This window comes from Varroa jacobsoni, unplaced genomic scaffold, assembly GCF_002532875.2.
Source record: "Varroa jacobsoni isolate VJ856 unplaced genomic scaffold, vjacob_1.0 scaffold_1161, whole genome shotgun sequence".
In the NCBI taxonomy this organism is placed as follows: Eukaryota; Metazoa; Arthropoda; class Arachnida; order Mesostigmata; family Varroidae; genus Varroa; species Varroa jacobsoni.
In genome coordinates, this window is record NW_019214063.1 from 10,556 (window position 1) to 36,249 (window position 25,694).

General features: G+C 39.6%; 3 protein-coding genes and 1 long non-coding RNA gene across 8 annotated transcripts in view; 3 read left to right on the top strand and 1 right to left on the bottom strand.

The window, feature by feature from the left end:
• The window catches only part of LOC111267239 (uncharacterized), a 7,900-nt gene extending 6,787 nt beyond the window's left edge, over window positions 1–1,113 (top strand). For all 5 annotated transcript variants that reach the window (XM_022845338.2, XM_086971236.1, XM_086971235.1 and 2 more), the window contains one exon: window positions 539–1,113. In XM_022845338.2, coding sequence (XP_022701073.1) covers window positions 539–677 — 139 coding nt within the window. In that variant the 3' untranslated portion in view covers window positions 678–1,113. The remainder of the gene's footprint in view (window positions 1–538) is intronic.
• Window positions 1,114–2,801: 1,688 nt separating this feature from the next.
• On the bottom strand, window positions 2,802–6,073 carry LOC111267238 (uncharacterized). The gene is made up of 3 exons (XM_022845336.2): window positions 5,849–6,073; window positions 4,439–5,169; window positions 2,802–3,291 (listed from the first exon to the last, which is right to left on the bottom strand). Exons 1-3 carry the CDS (start codon window positions 5,917–5,919, stop codon window positions 3,032–3,034), a joined length of 1,062 nt encoding a protein of 353 aa, XP_022701071.1. The 5' UTR covers window positions 5,920–6,073; the 3' UTR covers window positions 2,802–3,031.
• Window positions 6,074–6,323: 250 nt separating this feature from the next.
• Window positions 6,324–13,285, top strand: LOC111267240 (uncharacterized). The gene is made up of 3 exons (XM_022845342.2): window positions 6,324–7,064; window positions 7,605–9,712; window positions 10,369–13,285. Exons 1-3 carry the CDS (start codon window positions 6,867–6,869, stop codon window positions 10,565–10,567), a joined length of 2,505 nt encoding a protein of 834 aa, XP_022701077.1. The 5' UTR covers window positions 6,324–6,866; the 3' UTR covers window positions 10,568–13,285.
• A 4,530-nt stretch (window positions 13,286–17,815) lies between these two features.
• LOC111267235 (uncharacterized) overlaps window positions 17,816–25,694 on the top strand; it is a 19,865-nt gene continuing 11,986 nt past the window's right edge. Inside the window, exon 1 of the long non-coding RNA XR_002684492.2 lies at window positions 17,816–18,068. This is a non-coding gene — a long non-coding RNA (uncharacterized LOC111267235). The remainder of the gene's footprint in view (window positions 18,069–25,694) is intronic.

Genomic DNA, 25,694 nt, shown 5'->3' on the forward strand with positions numbered 1-25,694 from the left:
CTAAATATGGATTATAGACTGTTAATCCCGAGTCTAGGATGCGGAACTGGGTAAAATCTAGTGGTTTACCCTGAATCAGTGCAGGTAACCGTGAGTTTCAATCTGTTCAGTTCAGATTAAAGCTCGCAGTTGTCAGTAACAGCAGCGGTTCACAATAGCAATACTGTGATGCTAGATTTCTGGAAAGTACAAGGCAAGATGGACAATTCAGTAGTAGACATGTTAGCACAAATCAGAGTTAATGATGGGGGAAACCCCCTCTCTGCACGAGGTTGTCCTGCGTCGTCGTTAGCAGTTCCGAGAACTAGGGCCATAACACGACAAAGCGTAGAGTAGGGATTTTTTTTAGTCACACTGCGAATATCACCACAAAACTTGGAATACTTGTGCTGCTGTAGACAGGCGCATGGATGCTGAAGTTTAGTTAGGCAGCTAACGACAAACTGCGTAACAATAACTTACGCGGACATATTTGTGTGTACGCTAAGTTTTAGATGGATCTAATGCTCAATACAACATCTGCTTTTCTGTGTTTCAGTCTAAATGACGAGGAGAATAAGGCATTTGAACAGTTTCTTCAAGAAATGAGAAGCGAAGCAGTATCGAACCACAACAGCAACAACCACAACAACAATAACATCAACAACAACAACAACGAACGCAATAATCTACGCTAAACACCACAACCACAACGAGTACACGAGCTAATTGCACAATAATGATGCACAAAGCAATGATTACGTGCAATTCAAATTCATTTACTTACCGCCGTCTGTGATTGCGTATTTTGAGGGTGATGGAGAAGAACTCTATTGTTGTAATGTTGATGACGATGTTGACAGCAATGATAACGAATAATCATAAGAATGATCATGATCATCAGGCGGAAATGAAGAAGATCATGAAGAGTGATTAAGTTGTTCTAACAGTGATAACATATCGTACTGTCGTCATAAAAATACTGAAGACATAAAAAATGAAAAAACTTTAAATGACGAGTCTTAAGTCTTGTTATATATTATGATTTGTTGTGACTCATAAGTCGACACAACAAAGTCATCATCCGATTCTGTTTATAACAATGTAAATAAATTTGTATGAATAGACAAGGTATTATGCATTTCTCTATTTTGAAATACTTAGATTAAATATAACTAAGTTTCATCTATGTATGGTGTAGAAAATAACGATTCAACTAGTTTGTAAATTGTCGAACCTGATTGGAACCGTTTCCGCACCGTTGAAATAAACACGATGTATGACAAGAGAGAAAAGGACACATAAATATTGTAAGTGTATTTTTCAATGTTCGACTCGAGACCTAAAAAAAAAAAAAAAAGAAGTCCCGGGATGGGCCCTCCGCCAAGGCTGTCTTCGAGTGCACCTTCATTATACTGTAATTGTATATCTTATTATTATTATTATTATATTACATTGTATCTTTAAGTTTGCTGACGGTAAATGCGCTCCCTACGCGCAACATTTTCAAGTGAAACTACTGTAAAAGGAATTACGGTAGGAAGCCCCCTTTTTAACCTTTGCGAGAAAGACTGGAAAAGGGCAGCTTAAACACAAACCTTGTTTTTTTACTCTTTATGAAATAGTAGTTAGTATGTATGTATGTATGTATGTAAGCTCGACACGAAACGTGCGTATCCTTTCGAGAGCTTGTGTAGGAATTAGCTCAGGGATATACTAGAAATAGAGAAATTGAATTCAATAATTAGAACCTTGTATGTGCGCTTACCATAATCGCGCTTCATACTTGGAAAGGACTAATATTATCAACTTACTGGCAATTATTTGTTACCTTTAAAAAATTATGCTCGACCTCACCTGATAGTGTTAAGTGCGTTAAGCAATATTTTGTTTTGCTTTTTCAGGATAGGTCGCTTTGGAAAAGTGCTAGGTTTGAAAGTATTTAAATAGTGCACTTTGAAGTTTCATCCATCTGTCATTATTATTATTATCCAGTCCATATGCACTTTGAAATAAAAACCTATTTCTGTGAACCTTTCTGTGTGCAGAGTTTTCGAAATTATTATGCACGATTACATCATAAATCAACACTGAGCAAATTTCAAAACAGAAACATGAGAAATCAACTGTTTCGGTGATCGTAAACAAAATATACTTTTGAACTTCTCTGACCAGATCTGAAACGTTAAGTTTTTTTTTTTGAAATCAAATAAATATTTCGAGTTTTATGTTAGGCATCGCCGCTACATATTGCTTCAGAAAACCGGTCCGTTCGCACTCGATACAAAATGGATCTGCGCGGCCTGGTCTCGAACCTGCGCAGCTTCGTGACAATTACGTCATCGCGAGGACCACACGAACTAACAATATAAAACAATGAGATAATCATGACGTTCTCTGTTACTTACAGAGCAGGTCTTGTTAATTAAAAGAGTCTAAAATTATTATTATTATTGAGATTCATTTAGGCCTAATGATCATAAATAATTTCCAACAAAAAAAAATAATTTTTATAGCACGATATTTTTCAGTGGGGCTTAGATCGCGTCACTGTTGAATTGGCCGCGATAGTTACTAGTGATACTATGTGAGGTGAAAGATATACTAAGTAAGATACATCACAGTACACGCACTCCAAAAGCTTCTATTTAGATATGTTATTGCCTTCCAGTTTTACGACTGAGCAATCGGTCAAATATAAATTACCTCTGTTACCGGATGCGTTTCACCTACGTTACACTTCAATAATATAGTCTAGGACAGTATTTATATATAAGTAAGGTAAGTATATATATATATATATGTAAAGAATAACGCATGCATAATTACCTCCCATTAATTTATTTACTATTTACTTGATAGAAGCGTACCTAGTTGATTTGTTTTTTGTCTACAAAGGGGGGCTTATGCACCCATCTTCCCGTCTTCTTTACAATGAATTATCTTCTCCATGAGTCGAAGCATTTAATATTTATACACCATTTACTGTGCAGCTCAAGATTCGTCCAGTTGAGCAGTCTAACCTTTCGTGTTTTTCAACTTGTACGGTTTGTCACCCTATACACTTGCTGGCTCGTTTGCCGTGATCAAGATGGCCCTCAACGCTCTCCATGACAACCTCGGCAAGGGTCTTCTTGAGTCTGGCTACGTGATCTTCCAGTTTCCGTATTCTGTCTGTTGCATCACCCAGCTTTTTACTCAGTTCGAATGACTTTTGTTCGCTTGTGGCCAATTTCTGTTTCAAGGCATAATTCTCTTCGACTAGTTCTTTCCATGATGGGGACTCAACGGGATGTGGTCGTTTTTGCGCCCCTGAAAAAGCAAAATGTACATGTTTATAAAAAAAAAAAGTGGTAGATAAAAAAAAATCAAATACATTTAAGATTTAAACAAATCTTGCTGAGTATCTAAGTTTGAGATTTTCAATGAATTCATCTTTTGATAAATAGTATTCAGATTTATCTTTTTTCATCTCGTCAACCGTTCAGATTAATTAGTTTTTAGTGTTAGGCAGTCCGTACGAAGTTCTCTAGTTTGCGTCTTGCAAATTGGATTATTGGCCATCATTATCATCTCTTTAAAATAATGATCGTAAAAAGTTAATGTTATATAGGTTGTAACACAGTAAGGCTTTATAATAATATTTCCTTTACCTTTCCACTCTGTTTACTATTTTCTATAGCATTTAAAAGTGTTTTTCCTCTGTCAGTCTGGCATACTTTCATTGTGCAACGAGCGAGGTGCCAAGTTTAAGCTCCAAAAATGGATATTCCTGGTCATAAAATGCATTTCCGATATTCATTCTTATTTATTTTTTCCTGAGGTCAAGAGGCAACTAAAGCAGCCCCAGGACATACGCCGTGTAGAGTAAGGACTGTACAATTAATAAGATTACCTGAAGGGATGTACACAATTAGGTATCTTTTACTAGACTGACCAATAGGATAAACCGTAGACAGCTAACTTTTGTCAGGAATCTTGAATCTATGGAACTTTTATTGGGGGCGTCTGGGTGTCCTGTATATGAAATTGAGCACAAGCATAGCATGGCTGCTCATTCTATTTAAATACTTCGTTTGACACTAATCAGCGAGCACTTGGCCAATGTTATTATAGGCAACTAGAAGTGACGTCCATGTGAAGCAGAAAAAGAAACGGGTGACCTAGGGAGTACGCCTAAGTTAAGCGTCAGGTATCTATTTAATGAAGACTGTATTTTGCGCTTAGTGGGACCGGATGGGTCTTGTACACAAGGAAAATCTTGATAATAACAAGGGTATCTATATCGTTTAGTTACATCGAATGAATGAAATGGCCCAATGGTGAAAAAATCTGATAAAAAAAAGCTACAGTTTTAATTGATCATGACAATGGCAGGCCTATTGTCGCTGTTCTTTATGATGCTTAACATGGAACTGTTTTGAGTGCTTTCCTTTCAAGTTGTAAAAATAGTACATGCCTTTATTCGGTGAAACGTTTAGCATTACGGTAGCGCTTGAATCGCAATCTGACCCGCAGGTACCGTTTGTTTCGTTCTTTCGATGATTATACGTGTGGTCAAAATTCCTCAGTCCGTCTCCAGTTTCTGCAGCATCTTCCGCTCCGGACTCGCCTTTGATATTCTGTATGTCTGTCGTCGCGGACGCCATTGCTATATTCGTTGCAGTTAAGAGTACATCAGCCTTAAGCGTTAGGGCTTGCTCTCCTCTATTATACGTATGATCATCAAGTGAGAGCTTTCCGGGTAGGTTACTATGGTAAGTGTGATCTTCTGATGCTTCCTGAGGTTCTGGAAGAGGTGTTACGCCTGAAGGCGGCGGCGCAGTAGTCGGCGCGACTCCGGTAAAATACGAGTGCTCTTTCATTGCAACTTCGACTGATGGGGGCGGTGGTTCTTGGTCACCCGATGAATACGAGTGGTCTGCCTTTAATGAATCCATATCATCGTCTTCCGCTTCGGACACCATCTCTGCGGTTGACACAATAGGCGGTGCATCTTTGGCTCGAAAACTCAAGTGTAGCGTTGGTAATGAGTTGGGTTTGAGCTCAAGACGAGCGCCCACTTTTTGAAGGCATTCAGGACCAAAATGGTCGCTACAAATTCGAGATTGCGCCGATGGCAACCAATCACCTGGCCGAGAGATATTGCGCAGCCAAGCTTTTAACAGTCGGGAATCGCGAAGAGGAAACCTGGCAATAATAATGTAAATACGAAGTACATGTAACGGTACGTTACGTAGTGAAGTGGACCACGCTCGTTTCATTAAAACTGCTTTTCATTGAAATAGTATAATTTGTCAACATACTATCGAAGTCAATCTGCCAAAGTCAAAGAAATTAGCTTTCGCTGACCTTAATATACTTTCATACACTGCGCGGCCTAAATTACTGCGAGTAATTGAATGCTGGGCTAACGGTCTAGATTTGAAATAGGTGTTAAGCCTTTATTTCTTACCACTTCGACCTTGGCTATATTATATTCCGCCCGTTTTTGATCCATTTAGCTAAAAATGGGGTTTCCTCTCTAGGAAAACTAGCTTCACCTCATTGTCTTTTTTTTTTCTCGCCTAATCTGTATTTTTGCGCCCAGTAGTTATCGCAGTTTTATAATAGGCATGAACTTCTGTGGGGGAAGATTATCTATCTATCTATTCGATGAGGATCGCGCATACTTCTTAAGCCAAGTTCAGATTTTTCCTAGACAAAGACTGCATCACTTAATTAAGCAACATTTCGCTGGTTCGTCGCAGCTTTCTCTAAGCAGAAGGAATATTATTTTTCCATTTGAAAAAAACATTGTGATTAAATATTGCCATTGTTTAGGTAGCTACTTTCTGATAAATAATGACGAAATATGAATTATACTTACTTGTAGAAAAAAACACCCTGTTTGCGCCAAGCACAACTCCTGTTTTTGCACATCAACACCGAACAGACCATATTTAATTTTCGAGATCATTCAGCAATCAACTTATGGGCTAACTTGTTCGCGAGGCTGTCATGAAGATTTAGTCAACGTGGGATTTTAGTCTCACCATGTCAGCTGATTACGGTTTAACACACCTCGACTACCGACGACAGTCGGGTTGATACGCACAAATCACCATTAACAACAAACATCATTCACTCCCATTGAAGGAAAGGACAACCGTTTGGGAGAGGGTGGAACGTCTAAACGTTATCGTTTGTAGGGCCGAAGTAACGGTACTATGGCAGAGGCGCAAAATTTCCATCTGTTCATTATCGAATTTGCGTTCGCCTGCACATCATTGCAGTCACAAATGACACTCTATAACTGAGTTCAACAACATCACATTAACCGTACAATAACTAATAAAAAAACGTAGGCTGTTTTGCTTTTCATATTGCAGCGATAAGCAATTAGCCATTTGGGTTAAAAAAAGATACGCACCACTGAATCCCTCTGTCAAAAATACAGTGACAATAAATTGCTTATCATAAAATGTACGAGTAAAGCAATGGTAGGAAGTTTTTACCAATGAGTGAGAACATCGGCTATGTGCTGGCAGGAAAGATCACAAGCAAGCCTAATCATAACATCTCATTCCCTCTTGATGTCACTGGTAGCCGCCGCTGTTGCGGCTTCTGTCGGGTACCGTTCTCAATTCCTCTATGAGGACTGCGATCAGAATTGCAGTTATATAGCTGTGTATGTTACTGGAATTAAGGTGTCCTGATCCTGGCAGCAGCTCTCTTAATCGCTGCCTGCTGTAACAAGGATGAGATTGTTTACTGGGTAGCCCCACCCATTACCTGCCTTCGCGGCCTTCAAGGTGTCTTACCGTGGCCAGAGTTTGAGATTGGAGCCGTGTGATTGTGTGTGAGAATCTGGAGCACTCTATACTAACAGTGCTAAAAGAGGAGCGATGGCTCCCCGAGGTGCTCTACAGGCTTTGGCAGAGCGCTCCGGCTCAGATTCGGATGAGTGCATGTTCGATCAGACAAATCTCCTTCAGCGACGGAGGATGGACATTACCCGCTTTCGGAGAAGCAGTTCTACCATGTCCGGTCAACGACTGACGGTCGCGCGAACGGTTAATCTCTGCCTTTCATTCTTCGCACTGGTAAGAAATTCACCCCCTGCCTCGTTATGTAAACACACTATAATCAGGTTTTATTTAGTCTGGTTGACAAATCCTAGTTCACATATAGAGTGTGAAATGAATTTGCCAATAGACCTCTATGTAACAAATTATTATTAGCTCTTATCTGAACTTACTTATGGCTCGAGTCTCGAGAACTCGCTGAACCTGTCGCTTAAAAGACTAGTTAGCAAAACGTAGTTTACGGTGCGATAAACTGGCATTCTATTCATTCTAGCCAGTGCTGTGTCATAGCAAATAAGTAAAAATAATATACTTTAAATAATGTACTAATATAAAATAGTAAACAACGATATATATATATATATATATATAAAAAATTTCTTCCACATGAAACATACTAAATACAGTTTTATCTTAGAACATGTTTTCAATTTATTGATTGCCATGATCTTCATTGATGTAGTTTATACGGCGGTTAACTACGTCCGTACCCAACTGTTGCTGATTCAAAATTTGTGTGTCAGCAAACAACCTACTAACAAAAGCGTCTTTTTGCAGGGTCTTTGCTTTGTTATGCCGACAGCAACGATTACAGATCTCCAGTACCGCACGAGTACGAGTGAAGATAGTATCGGGAACATTTATAGAGCACGTTATGGAGGTTATGTCGTGGGCTGCTTCGCGGGCGGTTTCCTATTTAACTGCTACAATCGACAATTTCTACTCTTTCTCGCACTTTTGGCCACAGCAATCGGCGTCCTCGTGATGCCATTTTGTCGCGTCCTAGCTACCCTCATGGCATGCACGTGCGTAACGGGGGTCACCATGGGCCTTTTAGACACTGGCGGCAACGTTTGGCTGCTTGATCTCTGGGGCCGAAAAAGCGCACCATTTATGCAGACAATGCACTTTTGCTTTGGATTAGGCGCACTTGTTGCCCCCCTGGTTGCTCAGCCTTTTGTCGGATCTTACAATCAAATCGGTGCACGGGGTTTGTTTAACGAAACCCGCAATCTCCTGCCACCAATGAGTCCCCGATTTCCTGGCAATCCCTACGGTCAAAAGGTAAAACGGGATCTGACCCAAATTGCTCACAACGTTTCGACCCAACAACCGCTACTAAATAGGAATATCACTAGAACGACTCGGCTGGGTTTCCTAAATATGAACACCTCGACGACGCCACCGTCTGCCACAACGACTAAATTGCCGCCGAAAAAGCCCTTGTATGCTAACGGGGAGAAACAGTTCGATGTATGGGAGCGTCCTGGCCCCCACGCGGTGACGACGACAACCAATTTGACAATGAATTCGATGACGTCAACTACTGCAGCAAACGCTACTACAAGTATCAACATGAACAGTACTTCTACGCCCGTTGTCCTTAGTGCACCAACGGAGGCGACTAGAGCAAATGCAGTATCACAACGATACATTATGGGAAAGCCAGAGACGAAGACAACGCCGACATCTATAACGAATGAATTAGCTAGTCCACCGCCGCCGGCTTCAGTGCAAGCAACAATAGGCGTCACAAACTGTTCGTTCGGCAATAAAGGCAGTACCATCGAAAAAACTGTGACGCCTTCGACAAATGAGATCTCAACGAGCAGCACCTTAAGTCCGGCTATCGCTAGCATTCTTCCAACCGGAGCAGCGTCTGTGCCACCCTCGTCTACAACTCCTGTTGGTAAAAGTACGGCACAATTAAATGGAAGGGTGTCGCCGTCAGAGGGAGCTTGGAGACTCAACGATTCGTTGAAGGTGCTCCATCAAGCCAATGAGCCGGAAAGAGAATCGACAACAAAAGCTACTTCTTCAACGGTGCCTACTCAAGAAACTGTAAAAGTGACTGCTGTTCTCTCGGAAGCTTCCTTTAATACTACAAAGAAACATCACAGTATGAAGAAAGTGCTACCTGACAATGCAGAACAAGTGTCATGGATCGAGGCAACAAAAAAGAAAATCCAAGAGTCGGACAAATTCGAAATTGCGTACGGAATATTGGCGGCGTATGTTCTGGTTGTGTCTGTAATATTTTTGATCTTTCTTTGCATGAACCCGCGAGAGGGCCGCTCCAAGCAAGAAGAAGAACTCGACGATGCGCACGTCGCTCAGGCTTCACTGATGCGTCTTCCGCTCATAATTCTCATGTGCTCGTTCTTCTTTCTTTATATGGGCATCGAGGTAGCCGTAGGCGAGACATTAAAGCCGCTGTTGAAGCGTGGACCTTTAGTAACTGGACTGATCACCGGGGAACAACTAGTTTACGTGTTTTGGGGTAGTTTTGCCTTAGCACGGGGCGTGTCTATCTTCATTTCGATGAAAGCTTCGTACCGCACTATGCTAATCACAGACCTTCTCCTTTGTCTCAGTGCGGCACTTATTTTGGTATTGGGTGCACAACAATCTGGACTACTTGTAGCAGGAGTCATTATTCTAGCCACCGGGATGGCATCAATTATCCCAACGTTGTTCATCTGGTTGGAACGCTGCACGCAAGTTACCAACCGTTTGTCGGCTTTGCTCATTCTGAGTGCAGCGGTTGGCGAAATGATTATTCCTGAACTCGTGTCGGCATTTACCCGCAGCTCATCGCCCATGGCGCTGATGTACATCATACTTGGAGTCATTTTTCTTTGCTCAGTTAATTTTGTTGCACTGTGGTAAGTATGAGCGAAAGCTTTTACCCGGACTTTTGCGAAAATAGCCTTCTGTTCGAAGGGATGAGAAGTGGCTTCTCTGGGAAAGTGCTTTCGGTCAAGAATATATTTAGACACACAGAACGTTATTCTCTGAGTCTACAATACATTACTCAATGGAAATGTGCCGCGCCCCATTTAACGCCATTTCGTCGGATTAGTTCTAATCAGATAGGGCCTTATGTCAAATATTCATTCATTTAGCATTAATTGAACGGGATTCCTTTTCTGAAGCCTTCGTACGATTCTCAGCTAACACTATGGCGATCGAGCTCCCTCGCACACGACATTTTTTTCAAGTCGAAATTTATCTCGCGATATTTATTTGGAAAGGTAAACTTCATCTGTAACACGACGCGAGACGTATACAGTTTTATGTATACGTTCACAATATTTTGCACTGAAAACAGCAACAATGTCGGTCTGAGCTTCAGTTGAAAAATTGTCGGACGTTAACTATATGCTTCCCTCACTTCCTATAGGGATGTACACCCTTGTGGATGACCTTAACAAATAAGTGAGTTCCATATCTAAGTGTTTCTTTACCTTGCCCTATGTCGGAAATAGAGATACACCGCGCCTTCAATTCTAACATTATTGGCTGTAATTACTGGTTTCAGTTATGTGACCTCTGTGCGAGGCGAGAAGTATCTGGATAAACCAGACCGCTCGCTGTACCAACTTGCCAGTCTGGACGATGATATCGAGCACTGGAATCAGGGCAATGGGAAGAATGGACAGCACCAGGACGGAGCGGTTGTCAAACGAAATAAAAACAACTCATTTTTCTACAATCGATTAAATAGCTTGGATAGCTAAAGCGAGTCGATCTATTCATAGGCAGCTATTTGACAAGAGGCGTGCGTACAAGAAGCCCAAAGAGACCTCCAAAGCCCATAAGGAGAAATAGGTCGGCATTAGTATTTGCAGTGGAGAAGCCTACCAATTTTTGGAGCGGATATGTATAATGTATAGATCGCCGATGGTGAAACCGACGAAAGGAGTTCCGCCGTTCGAGCACAACCAGTGAGAATTGAAAGGTGACAGAACGAAAGATATGAGCTGTCACGTGCTAAAGTTATTGTAGGAAACTGTGTCAAGCATTCGTGGCGTATGGAGAAAGCTGTTCGAGGACGACCTGAGAGCCAGCTGCCCAGGACGGAATGTTGGAAGATGCGTTTGCAAGCGCTCTATATTACCGCATTGCTCTTTCAACGACAATGTAAATCCAGTACCGACGAATGTGTGTTTCCATCGAGTTTGTATATAGCTCTGTTTCGCCTGCCGTGCGACCAGTTGTGACTGTAATAGTATTGTCTAATAGCAGTCATAGTGTGACTAATTGCTACGTATTGTTTTCATAGAGTTGCTCTCAATCGTGATACGAGAACCGCCCCCCGGGGGGTGCCAGTGCCGCCGTCAACAACAAACTGATAGTGGTAGAAAATGTTAATAGCCAGTTGTCTGGTTATACAATGTAATGACGCGAAGGCGGTATGAGTCTTCCGTCCAATGAATAGTTTATTATGAAGAAGAGAACGTTGTTCTGTACAGTAACTTGCGCTCCGGTGCGCATTACAAGAGGATACACCGATGACTATAAGAGGAGTTTTATTAGGAAGAAAATTAAACTTGACTGAGTATCTCTCTTCACTTACACCCAGATGTAGGCGCAACAGTAATGATGATGCTGATCCAGATAACAAGAGTAGTCGTGCTAAAAGTGCAGAAGTAAACTTGTCTAATGTTGCCTATTTCATGCAATCCAACAGGGAAAAGGAGGGAATGCGTTGTAGAGACGTTGTGAACGTGAACGATGATAGTATATATATATATATATATATTATAGATGACCACTAAGGATTGACTGATCTAAGCTGAAAGCGAAAATAGATGTAACAGTCATTGACAATAACTTGAAAAAAGAATATTTGCGTCTTCGATCCGCAATTTGTTTGATCGAGTCTTCCCGCAACAATTTACGAAACTTCATTTTCTTAACGCAAATACTTTTCTCAGCTGGACTATACAGTTTAGACTATTACAATGATCTCTTTTTAACAGATATACCGTCTCGCTATGCAGTCACCATATTACAGCCAACCTATTTGATTGATATATGTATGGTTTTTTTTTCAAGACTCTTTTCTTTATGTAGTGAACAAGTTATATAACTACTGTTTGTCCATCCAGCTTTTGTTAGTATCCTAGGCCTAGAAGCGAATGGTAAAAACTCAACTGGGACAAAATCGTTAAACGATCGTGAGTGACAAAAATGACAGACAGGTACTATTAGGATGTTTTAATCTTACTTTGGTACTTACGTTTTTACTACTGTTTTTGGTTTTTATTTACATGTGTATTGTAAGGATATGTGTATATCACTGATGACTGAAAACATTTTTAGGATTTAACTTCTGCAACACATCAGGCACATTTGGTTCTTTTTTCGGATTTAATGATTTATAATTAAATGCGAAGGGCAAGTTTTCATGGACCGTATTCGATTCTGATTATCGTTTGTAGTGTTAATCATTTAAATTTTATCCAAATTTGAATAAAGTTAAATCGTTTGAAAGTAAGTTAGCCCGGGCTTCGGTGTGAATCTTTTGCCTGAGTTTAATAGGGACACTCTTTTTAGATTGAGGAGCGAATTGTTAAGGACGAAAATAGGGCTGAGCTTTGCTTCTATGAAATATTGAATACAAATAATAACACCCAAATAAACATAGCTAGTTCAATTAATATTAAAATAGAAGAAAAGGATGTTGAGAGGAGCCACGAGAGTAAACAAGACAGAAGCAACGAAACGTATTGCAGAACGCTGAATTGTAGGTAAGGACACAGCAGCATAAAGGACTTCATGAAACATTCGGCAAATGTCGTAGGCTAGGAGGGCTAATATAAATTTAAGTGGGTAGAGACAAGTAAGGCTAGAAACGACGTCGAAAGCAACCAGACATTACCCACGCTTGAAGTTCATAGAAAAACGGCTGATCTAGGAAAAAAAAATACTTGATTACGCCAAGTAGATCTTTGATTACTTAAGGCGACGTGAGATAAAAGTTCATCACATAAAGCGACGATTCGGAATCCAGGGAACAGCAATGTTCAGTTTGCCTATTTGCGTACCGCTTTAAGAAGCTTCAGAAGAAAGGGGGCACTGGCTACTACAAAAAAATGATTGGGTTTCGGTCAGGACCTGGCAAGCGGAAAAACAGAGACAATCAGAGTGACTGGTTTTGTATGTTCACCTTGTATACGTGCATTTCCATTGTTGGCCTAGATAAATATCAATATTAGCCAAATTTACTTGGACAATATAATTCAGTACTTCCCAATACCACACGAGAAATTATACCGCTTCAGAACTGTAGGCCGATCAGACAGCGTCTATATTGCGGAAAGAAAAAATAAATAGTCTGCCATCGCTAAAGGAATAAACCTTATTTTACTGATGATTGACTACCGGAGACATATCGAAAGGAGTCAACAATATATACATTCATTCAGCGCAATAAATCGATATAAGGTATATATCGTTTTTTTTTGTAATTTAAAATTTGTAATCATTTAGGTTTGAGAATCAGTTGTTTCTAATCTAATATGGAGCTAGGTTAACTGCAAGTCTTCAAAGTTCTTACAATATTCTTATTATAAGGACGGTCATAGTAAATAGTGATGAGGATATACTAGCTTTGTGAGACTTTTTGCTTGGGCGACTCCGTGCGGATCTAAGTGCAACGGTGAAATTTTTGTTCTGATTTCGTATTGATATGATTGAATATGATCGTATTTAGCATTTGGAAATTCCTATGAGCCAAGAAACACCATATGAACTCGGGTCGGTGTGTTTGTTCATGTTGAAAAAAACAACCGTGGATATGTGACGCAGTAATTTAGTAAACTATGCGTTCTTAATATTACAGCATTATAAACTTTTATTTAAATTTATTGTTAAGACCATCGATTTGATTTTTCTTAATGGGAAATATTATATTACTCGGGACAACTATATAGAAAGTTACTTTTCTCATCGGTTCGAACACTGAAGTATTTCGAACATTTTAGTTTTCCTCGTTTCTATCTTCATTGAGCTGGTGGTGTAGATGGGTTCGTTATCAGCTGGAACAGGGTTCTCGTCCTGGGCGTCCCAAACCGCTTCAGAAGCAATGCCAGTTCAAGGATTGTCGTTCGTAATTTCTCAAACAGATATTCGTGCGCAGGCTTATAAATTTCGATTTACATTGTCCATGTCTGAAGGCCGTGAAAAACTGAAACCGCCTGGTTTCTGATAATTGCTAGGGCCTGTTCAACTTCCTTAGTTCGTTTGGTAAGTTTTTTATTCGTTTCATTCCCTGTACTGATAGAACTGTGTATCCACAGCTATTGACCAAGTCTTAAATTGTTGTCTACGATGCAAGAGTGCCTCTATTGCATCGCGTGGCTTCAGGCTGAGAGCTATAGGAGCGAAAATCATGGAGCATAGCTCAATTCGATTTTAATTATTTTGTTTATGACAGTCTACCTGTCCCAGACTCAAGGAATACCAACCGAGCCAATAGAAAGGGCCGCCTTATATACACGAGCGAACCCATTATTCAAATGTTTGAATTTTGTAGTCTATGACTATTTTTCGAGCGCCTCAGAGATTTTCTCGTCATGGCAACAGGACTGGTGATACTTTAATTTACAAAATAGTAAATAAATGGGAATAAATCTTCTTTACTTCTTAATTAATGTTCAAAAATCTCACTTGCCATAGGATAAGTGGTAAAGAAATATCTTTTAAGAAAACATACGTGTATTAAGTACAGGCCGATTTCAAGAAGTGCGCCTCAGTTGAAAATTAGTGTGGAAACAATCAAGTTAAGCTCTTTATAGGAAAAGCCAGTGTACCACTGACACCATACCTTCGAGTTCCTACCATTTACTAACCATATTAAGGCTCGTTGCAATTATTATTAATTTTATTCTCAATTTTATCAGTGTACAAAAATGATCATTCAAAAATTGTGTTAAAAAATTATAGCGCGAAGAAAACGATAAACATGCCATAGTGATTCCAGTGTCTACGTTCGACAAGATCATTAGAATCTAAGACCTCTACATTTCGCTGTTCTGATGATTTTTAAGAACACTTTATGTATCAGTGACATTGGCGAGGCTAATATTTTGAACTTTTTCGTTTGGATTTTACATTACTGTTTATTGAATGTACCCCGTACCTCCACCTTTCTAGTTGCGGCCGTTTCTATGTACGTCTAGTTGCCTTTCGCAGTTTGACCCGTAAATCTGGCTGGCACCTTTATCCTTCTCCTTTTGGACGAGGGCCAGCTGAATCCGCCCTCCTGCGGCGTCGTCGACCCGGCCCATCGTTCCCGCATCCTGAATCCTTATAAATCCTTACTCTCAGCTGCATGAGTGAACTCCCTTTATGTAAATCGTATAGTGGCGTGGCCATTGCCGATTACGAAGTTTCAAATGCATCATCGACAGCGGACTATCGTGTAACTCCTACCTTTCAAAAAAATTCTAGATGACACCTAATAAAGAAGGCACTGTCGTAGAAGTATATTTTGTTTATGAACACAGCTTTTTCACCCAGATGCCCAAGGTGATTAATTCCTTAATTGAAATCCAGATTAAACAAACATAACTTATATAAAATAGCCGCCAATTGTATACAGCACTTTTAGCAGCAAAAAAAAAAAGTTAAGAACGTTTCAGATAAATATGGTCACTCTGTCCTTTATGAAAAGATGATCCTCGATACATTAAAATTACTTGGAAGTTTAAAAATAACTCTAGCTGTCGGGAAACAGAAAAAAAAAAACTCTGGACAGCCGTAGAAGATATTTTACCAAAAGTGTTGAATTATTCTTAGGCATAGTCACCGCGGCACATTTGCTTTACCAGACTGTCTCACCTCATTTTATCACATTTGTTTCATCAATGATGGCGCACTACAACTGCACCCCTAGCATTTATTAAATCCGCGGCACAAGCGTAATTACTAAAAACAACATAATTTCCGTGTTTATCTTCCTAACTATCCCTAAAAATCTCTGAATGGCAAAAGATGTTAGGGTGGCACTGTCAAGTAGAAAAATACTGTCACCCAGTAGACCAGACGCGGTCAGTGACGTATGAACTAATTAAAGCGCGATATAGGCCACGTCATTGAAGCGCTCATACAATGCGCGTGTCAACCGACATTCCTCAGCATATGAAACGGGGAAAGGGGGCATTCTTGTCCTGCCAGAACATTAGCAGCTTGCGCTGCTTTATGCAAAATAAATTGTTAACCATTTACACAGCATCCACAGCAGACTTCAATGTTATTATAGCTATTTTCATAGGAAATTCAAATGGTATTTCTCTTTATTTTGATGATGATAATTGCCACTTTTTTTTTTTTTTATAGATAACAATTAACTTAACAGTGTTCGAGTTTTTACATCAAGCAATACGTACAAAGCCATGGACACTATATTTCATTTGTATTTTTTACTTTTTTGGTACGCAGTAGTTCTTTCAGTATCTAGCTGAGCTACGCATCGTGGATCTTTTAGTTATTCATTGACGTATGTTATTTATTATTTTTATGTTACTAAAAGATTTTCTACATGACTGCATTATTTAATATGCTAATTAAGTAATAGTAAATGCAATAAAATCAAAACATGGTATACATTGGCTCCTTGTGACGAAGCAGGCTTTTATGGGCAGGATTTTAGCTAACCTACTATGATATAGTATGCTTCGAAACACTAGCTATAATTGAGATAATTCAGAAGAAATAGCAGCAAGCAGATCAAGCGAGCGTGGAAACGTGAATCTTGAAATACACAGAGACCCTACGAACAAAAAATACGTATATGACAGACCATAACGGGCCAGCAATTCCTTGGGGATGGACGGCTAGTAGTAAGTTATAAGCCGATCTTTGGCCGGATGGTGCATTCGTCTAGGTAAATTCCATGCAATAGCTTTGTGGGCAACATATATAGATACGACTGCGAGTATTAGGAGCACGATCTAAATTCGAATCAAGTCAACCGTTGAGACAACTTCATAAAAAACAGTGACTTAGTTTGGGTCCGAAACCGAGTGAAGAAACACTTTGTTTCATATTGAAAGGACCTTATCAGCCCCCGAGATGGGCTAGCGAGTAACGTTTTTGCTTGGTAACCTTGGGAACTTGTTATAGCCTAGATTCGAACCCGGGCATCGTTTCGTGCCGGTAACCAGCCTGTCCAGATCTGTCTGTCGGAATTATACCGAACGGCGGTGCCGAACGTAAAATTCGAAACATAGCGAGAGAAAAATATATTAGGGAGGCACATTTTCTGCATTTACCAATATTTAGAGGCGAAACTGAATTACATTTCCTGTCACATGTAAGCTATTTAAAAGGCTTCCAAGAATTGATTACTTTCTGAGCTTTCAAGACCAGTATAATGACGACGTCGGTATGCTTCAAGGATTTTGACTTTTTTATATTTTAATGAGGATATAATGCGTAGAGGCAAGGTCAACATTACACACGGCATGTCACGGCAGGGAAGCAGGAAAAAGAACAATGGCCAGATGGCATTTTTTGTCGCTAGAATATGGAACTCGAGTTTTTCCAATTCCGCTATGACTATTTTATCGATATGACCGAGCAGGGAGATATTGGTCTCATATACTCATTGGTACATTGAAACACTAATTCAGTGAATAGATACATATACAGGCGGGCCGACCTTGACTAATAGCCTTTTAATGTTATTACGCCCCGTTTTCAAGTTGCTTGACATTGACGCCCGGATACCGTTTCTGCAGTCATACAAACTATTATATGTCAGAGCAATGATAAAACATTTTAATGATGACAAGCAAACATGATATGTTATTCTACGCTATTGTCTACGATTGGCAAGAGGACAAACCGGGCTCATTGCTTTCCTGTTCGAGAACGATAAAACCTGTGAAGCAACAGCGCGCGCATAGAGGCATGCACACACAGGGTTCAGCCAACAAACGCCGATCAGCGCCCAGCGGCTGTCGTCTGCTCCACCTCTTTTTGTTTACGGCAGCATAGACAAGTAACAAACAGCGTTCTAGTCGCCTGCTTTTCCGTTCGTAGTAAGCATAGATTACATACTCTGCCGATGTTCCAGCCACTAGGGAATGGCATAAAGCAACCGCTGAAGAAATCTACATAATAGGAACCGGTACCGGGAAGATCCGCGAGCATTTTATGGATGTGTAGCGAGATTAAACTTCGCTACATCAATTGAAATTTTGAATAGAGTACTCACTACGTCCTAAAGTAAGAACACATTTTGTCATCATGGATTTCCTAATAACTATAAAAGTCTGATAATCGAGAATGTTACTACAGTGACAACGAACTACGTACCCATTAAGTGAATCCAACAAACAATTGGAATGCTTAAAAACTTAATTCACAAAAACTGACATACTCTCAAGACACCATCTGTTTTCTCCCTCCCCTTCTCTTTCTCGAAATATATATATTTGTATATCCTCTTGCTGCATTGCAACAGCGTTTGAACTAGACTATAGCTACTGCTCCCATTTTACTTCGACAAAGAACAAAAAGTTTGTTTCTAAGGAAAAAGCGAATATGGTACTCTACATCAAGAAAAGTTTTTTCTTCCTTAGAATACGTGTATCAATGCAAGACGTTTCGGCCGTTTTATCGAGGTAGGCCTTGCCACGCAATTACAGATATTTAAAAATAGATAAAATCCTTTTCGAAATAGAAAAAAGTTCATTTTTCGTATGATACATATAGCTTTTAGCGGTATAGACATTTTATTGTCTTATTGGGGAAAATGCTGTTTCTGTTGAGTGCTAATTTCCTTAAAGATTGGCGTAAAGTTTTGAAACACCCTGCATATCGTTAGGAAGCTCTTAGTTTTCTTTACAACGCTGCGATCAGCAAAACTTCAGCCAAATTTCGGGCCCCAAGTATAGGCATGCCCGTGCGAACGTAAACTAAGTTTGAGGTATCGACTTTTGGTCGACGTCAAAAATCGTGTAAGCAACCCAGAAAATTTGTTACGTGCTTCGTAAAACCCATAGCTAAGGGGCATTGGCAGTAGTTCTAACAGCCATTTTCCCTCAAAATAATGGCTTAAAACGATGCTCGTCAAACATGACAGGTCGAAGTTTACTGAGCAAATTGCGTTCTTTTACCGATACCCGCCTTACGTGCACCATCCATGACGACTTGTTCCAGCAACCTTTTAACTTCGCTGGAAGTCGAACAAGATGAGTCGATCGAAAATGCCGTTTGCCAGTCGTCACATCCATCTTTGGAGTTCGAATTGGAGTTAGGCTTAAATCCTATGTCTCGAACCGGATAATGGCCACGTGCGTGTGAAGCAAAGCAAGAGCTTTTTACCGGTATATACCCCTAATCGCATAGCGAATGATTAATTAGGAACGGGAACAATCTAATATTGGACCGTTTGCTCTGAAACCTGGCAAGGTCCTTTTCTGTATTGTTTTTCCTTACCGCGTTTGTGCAGTTGGGCCTAGTTTGTGGTCAGTTGCAATTTTCTGCACATAGGTTTCAGCGATTTAAGGCTCGAGTTCGTGATCTAAATCACAAATCATACTCTGCCCCAAGAAGCGGATCATGATGAATGGTGGCATATATTGCGTAAAAGCCACCTCGGGAACTTCTTGTGGAATTGTGTAGCGTCTGACCTACTGGCCAAAGTTTTCTTCATCAGATAATTTCCGTCAGCTGTATGCAGTGCGGCCCATCGAAAATGGCTTGCTTTCTTTGGCCAGTGAACAATCGGCGGGGAAAAACAGTTGAAAACCAATGAAATGAGTTCAGTTAAAGAAACTAGTCCGATTTTTGTCAAAGTTTAAAGTGATTTGAACAATAAACATAACTTTCTTACTACGTATAGAGGTTTTTAATGGTACACATGTTTACAGCAGTGCGAACTGTCTATGCCCTATTTACAAAATTGATCCTGCCCGATAGTGATATAAAGCACGCATACAAACTCAAAATTCAGAAACACAATTAGGGCATGGCTTATGAAAGCATTACGTTTTCTATAAGACATGCCAATATGATAATGATGATCGATGATAGTGATGATGACAGTATTTGTCTTGGTTACAAAATAACGCTCTTCCCCAGACGACGAATTTTTTGCTAATGACCGCGTTTGCCTTAAAAAGGACCAGGAATCGATGTCCCAGTGATTGAATGGAAACATGATTTAAGTAGGCAGCTGCACCCTATTAAGGCACCTACCTTGCATTTTGTAGTGAAATGTAACCAAATTGCCAACGAGCTGTAGAAGCTAGTGGTGTAATCTTCAAGGCAAGAGCTCAGATGACCGCATGAAAGGGCATCTTTTGCAGTCTAAACCTATACTGATGTCATTAGAACGTTCCAAACTCGTTCTTTCACAGGCTGGCGAACCTCTCAATGAGTGGCGATTTAACTCGAAGATGAGCGATTTACAAAAGGTTCATTCCTTTCAGATACCCTGCTATCTCTAGGTTACCTGTAAACCGACTTTTTTCATGTACCTAGCTAAAATTCGAGTAGCTTGTGAGAGGTACAATCTTCCTCTGCTGAAAGGTGTTAACTGAAAAGTGTGTCTACGTAGAGGGAGGTCGTTGGTCGTCAAGATTGAGAATAACAACGAAGATAAATTGTCTCCCTGAACGAGTTCTCTCGTCTGCTCTATATCACTGTTCTTATGGCCACATCATCATCAATTGACATACATAGGGTCTTTCTGCAGTATTGCTGTGAGCAATCCAAGGGCACTTGACAGCATACCCGTCTTGACGAGTTTATCCGGAACACAGTCGAATGCTCTTTTGAAGTCGACGAGTATTACGTGACGTACCTGTGAAGGTCTGCTTAGCGGCCCTATTACCTTCTGAAGAAGACTTCTGCAGGCGGTCAAAGAAATATGTGCCGCTACTCCAGAACAAGGTTGCTAGGCTCAAAGATGGGTACTAGGTGGTGACGAAAAATGACCCTTCTTGAAAAAATGTTTCTTTCAGACATTCCTTTCCTCTTGGTTATTTTCGTTCCAAGCCTTGAGTAAGCCACCATAGTGGAAAAGAGTATCAGTAAATGAAACTCATTATGGAAGAGGAGTCATTTCTGGTTGGGTGGTTCGCGAGATCCCCATTATTTTCTTGATATCAGAAGAATAAGTGCGTACGTACCACTGATACGGTAAATAATTAATTCCACAACACTGTGACGTCCCTATATTGAAACTGCAGTATTAAAACTAGCATTGCGAATTCTGTCGCTCAGTATTCGGCAGTCTTAAAGGACTACGCACTCTTAGTATGATCTCTTTCTAGCGTTCACAAGCGTCAACAAACTTTTGTAACTGTGTATCCTTCTTATTTTTTGTAAGCCACTAAGCCCTCCCGTATATTAAAATAGTTGCTTATTTATTTTATATTCATTAGCTTACTTTAAATATTTTATAACAAAAATATATACAATTCTACATCTTACTAGTGCCAAACGCGTGGTATCTTTAACGCTGGCTTTCTAGCACCTGTTATAGCACCCGCTATTGTCCGCGCCTTCTGTAACAAGAAGATTGTACGAGAGAAAAGCAAATTTCAGCAAGCAAAACTTACGTGGGTCTCACGCTGGCCCCAGTTTTCCGGTTCTAGATAAAGAATAGACCTTTAGCTGTGGCAAGCACTTGCAGAGCGCTTTACGACGGCTCGAACGTATAAGCGTTAGTACTATTATCGATATTTTTATTTGTTTCAACCCAACTTAAAATTCGATAGTCGAAAAATCAACCGTAATGTATGTTCCGGCTTAATGTTATTAAGCATTTTTATTATTGTCAAAATGCCCGAAGTGTATTTGTATAATTTTATTGTGTATTTGTTAAACTTAAAGATCATTACTGTTGAGATTGACGTATACTTTTCGAAACGCTGTTTATCAAAAGAAAAAAAGTGTCATTCTCGGGCAGGTTTAAGCGCTTACTAGTAAAACGTTGCTTGGGTGATTTATGGTCCAATATAATAAGAAAACTTCCCTTTACCTAGCCTATTACGCTTAAAATAATTGACGCTACCTTTTAACCTACGCTACATTGAAGCTGGATTATATGCTTGCAGATTTCATATAGGGATAGAGTCTTGAACTGTTAGCGTCATATTGTATTTCTATTATGTGTATTTCTAAAGGCATCTCATAACTAATCATCTTAATTGGAACATACAGGGCCGTCATTCAGAGTGTTTAAGCGAGCAGTCCGCTGCCGTCGAGTGCCAAGAGTTCTCTTTGTTTGACGGAGTTAGCTAAATTGGCCTGATTTTGTGCAAGGCATTGTGAAACTATAGACTCTGTATTACTGTAGAACGTCTAAGAGTTTACGTAAACGATTTGAGAAAAGTTTTAGAGTAATATGTGCTCGATTGGATCTTTTATACAAAATCGACCTGAAAGCTTAAAACAAGAGCCATCATTTTATTAATCCATAGATACTGTATATACGCATTTTTAGAGCAAGGTGCTAAGGCTTTGTATACTTTAGAACACAAATACCGTTCAAATATGTAACAAACAAAGCTAATAATAATAATAATAATAAACAGTTTTAAGGCGTACTCGCAGCAACTTGTTGTTACCAAAATTGTCCGAAAAAGTACACGTTCTGAATAAAGTAAAATTTCAGACAGTACATTTCGATATACTTACTGAGGTATTTAGAGCAGAGGACGGTGTGATATAAAGGACCTACTTTTATCGTAACTATAAACGTAGCTTTATATACATTAGCACTAGTTAAAGATAGAAAACAATTCATTGTTATTACCCTGTAATTTACACAAAAGACGTGGACAGTCAAATTAGTTATGCCTTGATATTTATGTAAAACGAGTTTCCGACTGTAATTGTGTTTTCTTGGCGCTCTACGATTGTCAGGTATAATAACCGCGCTCCCATCGATGACTGCACTCTGTGATGACCTGCGCTGTTTTTCTTCAAGTTGATCTATCGTCGTCCTGTCCGTAGCTTGTTGGCCATAATCCATTGATATGTATCTACATTTGTTATGTGAGATCAGGAAAAACCACGTGATCATGATATTTTGATTCATGAAAGAACTGGCTGGCCTAGACACCCTTTCCAACTTAATTAATATTTCAAGTCGCTTTATCCGGCATCCATGAGCCAGGCTTTCTACGCATGGGGACGGCTTTTGTACGCGTAAGACCTCAGCAACGTTGAACCATTTATTTTATTAATGAGTCAGCCTATAACACGAATGCATGGAGCCAAGCAGCTCTTCGGAGTGTGCGTGGGGTAAGGTTTGCATGTCCTCATACAGATACTAGTGATTCTGATCCTGGACTCCTCACTGTAGAATGTACGAAATATAATGGTGTTTACGCAAAGGAAGAATATTTATGTTTTAGTCGTAAGTGAAGTCTTCAACCCTTCTATAAAGTGACTATAAAATGTACTAGGTGGAAATTGGCTCAATTTAAATAATCATCGAAAAAGTCACCGTCCGTCTGTAAGGCTTGAATAGATACTGCTACCTATAAATCGCTAGATATGAGCGTATTCATTGGAAACTATAGATTTTCAAAAAATCCGAATGTGTTGATTCATCTGAGTCGTTTAGTACCTATGGTTTCAACATGTGTGTGTGTGTGTCTGTCACTATAAGCTCTCTCGCAGACGTGACAGAAAGAATCTGCGATTGGTAAACCATATGGCGGGGACGTTGTCACATTTGAATGGAAGCAATCAAAACATATATTTAATTTTACTTACTTTAACATAACGCGTTTTGTTGACTGAGTCTTTGAACAAAGTACGCTAATATCTTAAAATCTTTTGCACTCGTCTGTAGATTTGCCCATTCAGCATTGCGAGTTCTCATTCATAAATGGCTAAAACTACAGTTTTATAGTTGTAGCCTTTGCAGGCTTGTATTTTTGACAGATATGGGTCAAGAGAAGATGGCATCGTAAGGGATATCTTAACGGGAAGCTCGCATGCCGAACCAAGTAGGCAAAATTAGCAGCTGAGGAAGGAGTTAAGGAAGTCCTATACATGTCGAGAGCTGCGACAAAGTTTTAAAGTCGGTGCAAACGATCCGATGAAACAATTCTTTTTTACTACTAATAACAAGAATTAAGCTATTATAAGAGGAAAAACGTTTATTTATTATAATATGATATCAGCATTGTATATTGATTACCATTTTATAAATTTTTCCATATGTAATATTTTTGGCGTTCAAAATACCGCCCTGCTAGTCCACTCGTACATTATGTTGATATCTATAACAGTTCATAACATGGTGATCAGGAACAATCCATCAGTTGTAGTATGCTCCGTTGGCCTCACGACAACTGAAAAATAATTGGATATCTATTATCGCTAATGGGCATACCAGTGCTACAATGAAATCAAGCGGTTGGTACTGATTCTAACTAGGTTCTCTCTAGATAGAACTATGTAGTTCATTTTCAAAAAGCAGAGCAATAAACTTTGGAGACTAAATACTTGACTGAAATGACGACATTTGCCCAAGAAACTACGAACGTGCATTTAGTTTGTGGAAGTATGTGCGAAAGCAATTGCCACCACTGTTAGTGCAGCTAGAAAATGCTACGCAGGGTGGGACTAACGTCTCCAGAGAGTTCAAAACCGATATATATACATGATTTTGTTCTGCATTATCATAAGTGACTTGTTATATATATTGAACATAAAGAACTATTCATTAAATGTATGTTTAGATGGAATAGAATTCAAGAGCCCATTTAGTGGCTCTCGTAAAGAAGGAACTATGGAAGAACGAAGAATCGTCAAGCAAATTTACTTCTTCGAAGCCGTCGAGGTGTCACGAGGTCGTTGTTATTATTATTATCATCTTCTGAAGGCCAGCGGCGGAATGACTCATCATGTATGAGGAGTGAAAACAGAGCTATCCGTAATTATACTACATAATTGATACATTCAAGGATTGGTTACCTTTGAGCCAAATGCTTTATGTAACTATTAATGAATCACGGCACGTAGACCAAAAGTGTGTATGCATACGAGATGCGAAGCGTCAATTAGTTGTTAATTAAAAGCTGAGTTGGCGCCCTACATCGTGTATAGCAGGTGTCCACTTATTGATTGTTACAGCAAGCTTTCGAAATAAACTTCTTTTTGTCAGTACAATACGTGATGGCTGTCCGGAATAAAATCGAAAATTCAACTGTGGTCGAACATGATAGGTATATTTAGTCATGTGCTACTTTTGGGTAACGATCTTGTTTTGTGTTCGATTCTCCGAAGCTGTGCACCGAATGCAAACATTTTACGGATTTTGTCACGCGTGTAATTTTCCTCCACTTGTCTACACTCAGTCTGACGCAGCACCGTTTTCATAAGGCTGATGCCACAGTATCACATTAGCAACGGGCTGATCTGAAGTTCTTATTTGGGTGTTACAGTAAAACGAACAATAAAATTGTATTGTATTATAGTAGCTAAATTAATTTTAACCACTTTAATGACTTAATTGAATAAAAAGCAAATAGGTCACAAGTGAACAAAGGGTCCTCGAAGAAAAGAAGAGCGTTATCGATATTTAGCTGCATCTTGCTTCACTTTCTTCCATAGGCCAATTAAATGAGCGACGTCGACGTTTTCTTATCACAGTCTTCTCTTGTTTGATTCGTAAGCTGGATATTTGCTCGGGACGGTGTCATCGATGCTTTGCATGGTGATGCTCATACAATGGCGCATGTTGGCGTTAAGCTATGAGATCAAATAAATTAGGAAACTGGCTCAATGAAAAGGCAACAGCAGTAGCAGCATAGACGCACCATTATTAAATGTATATATGTGTATTATGATGGTAACATACGTTTTCCATTAATGCTATTT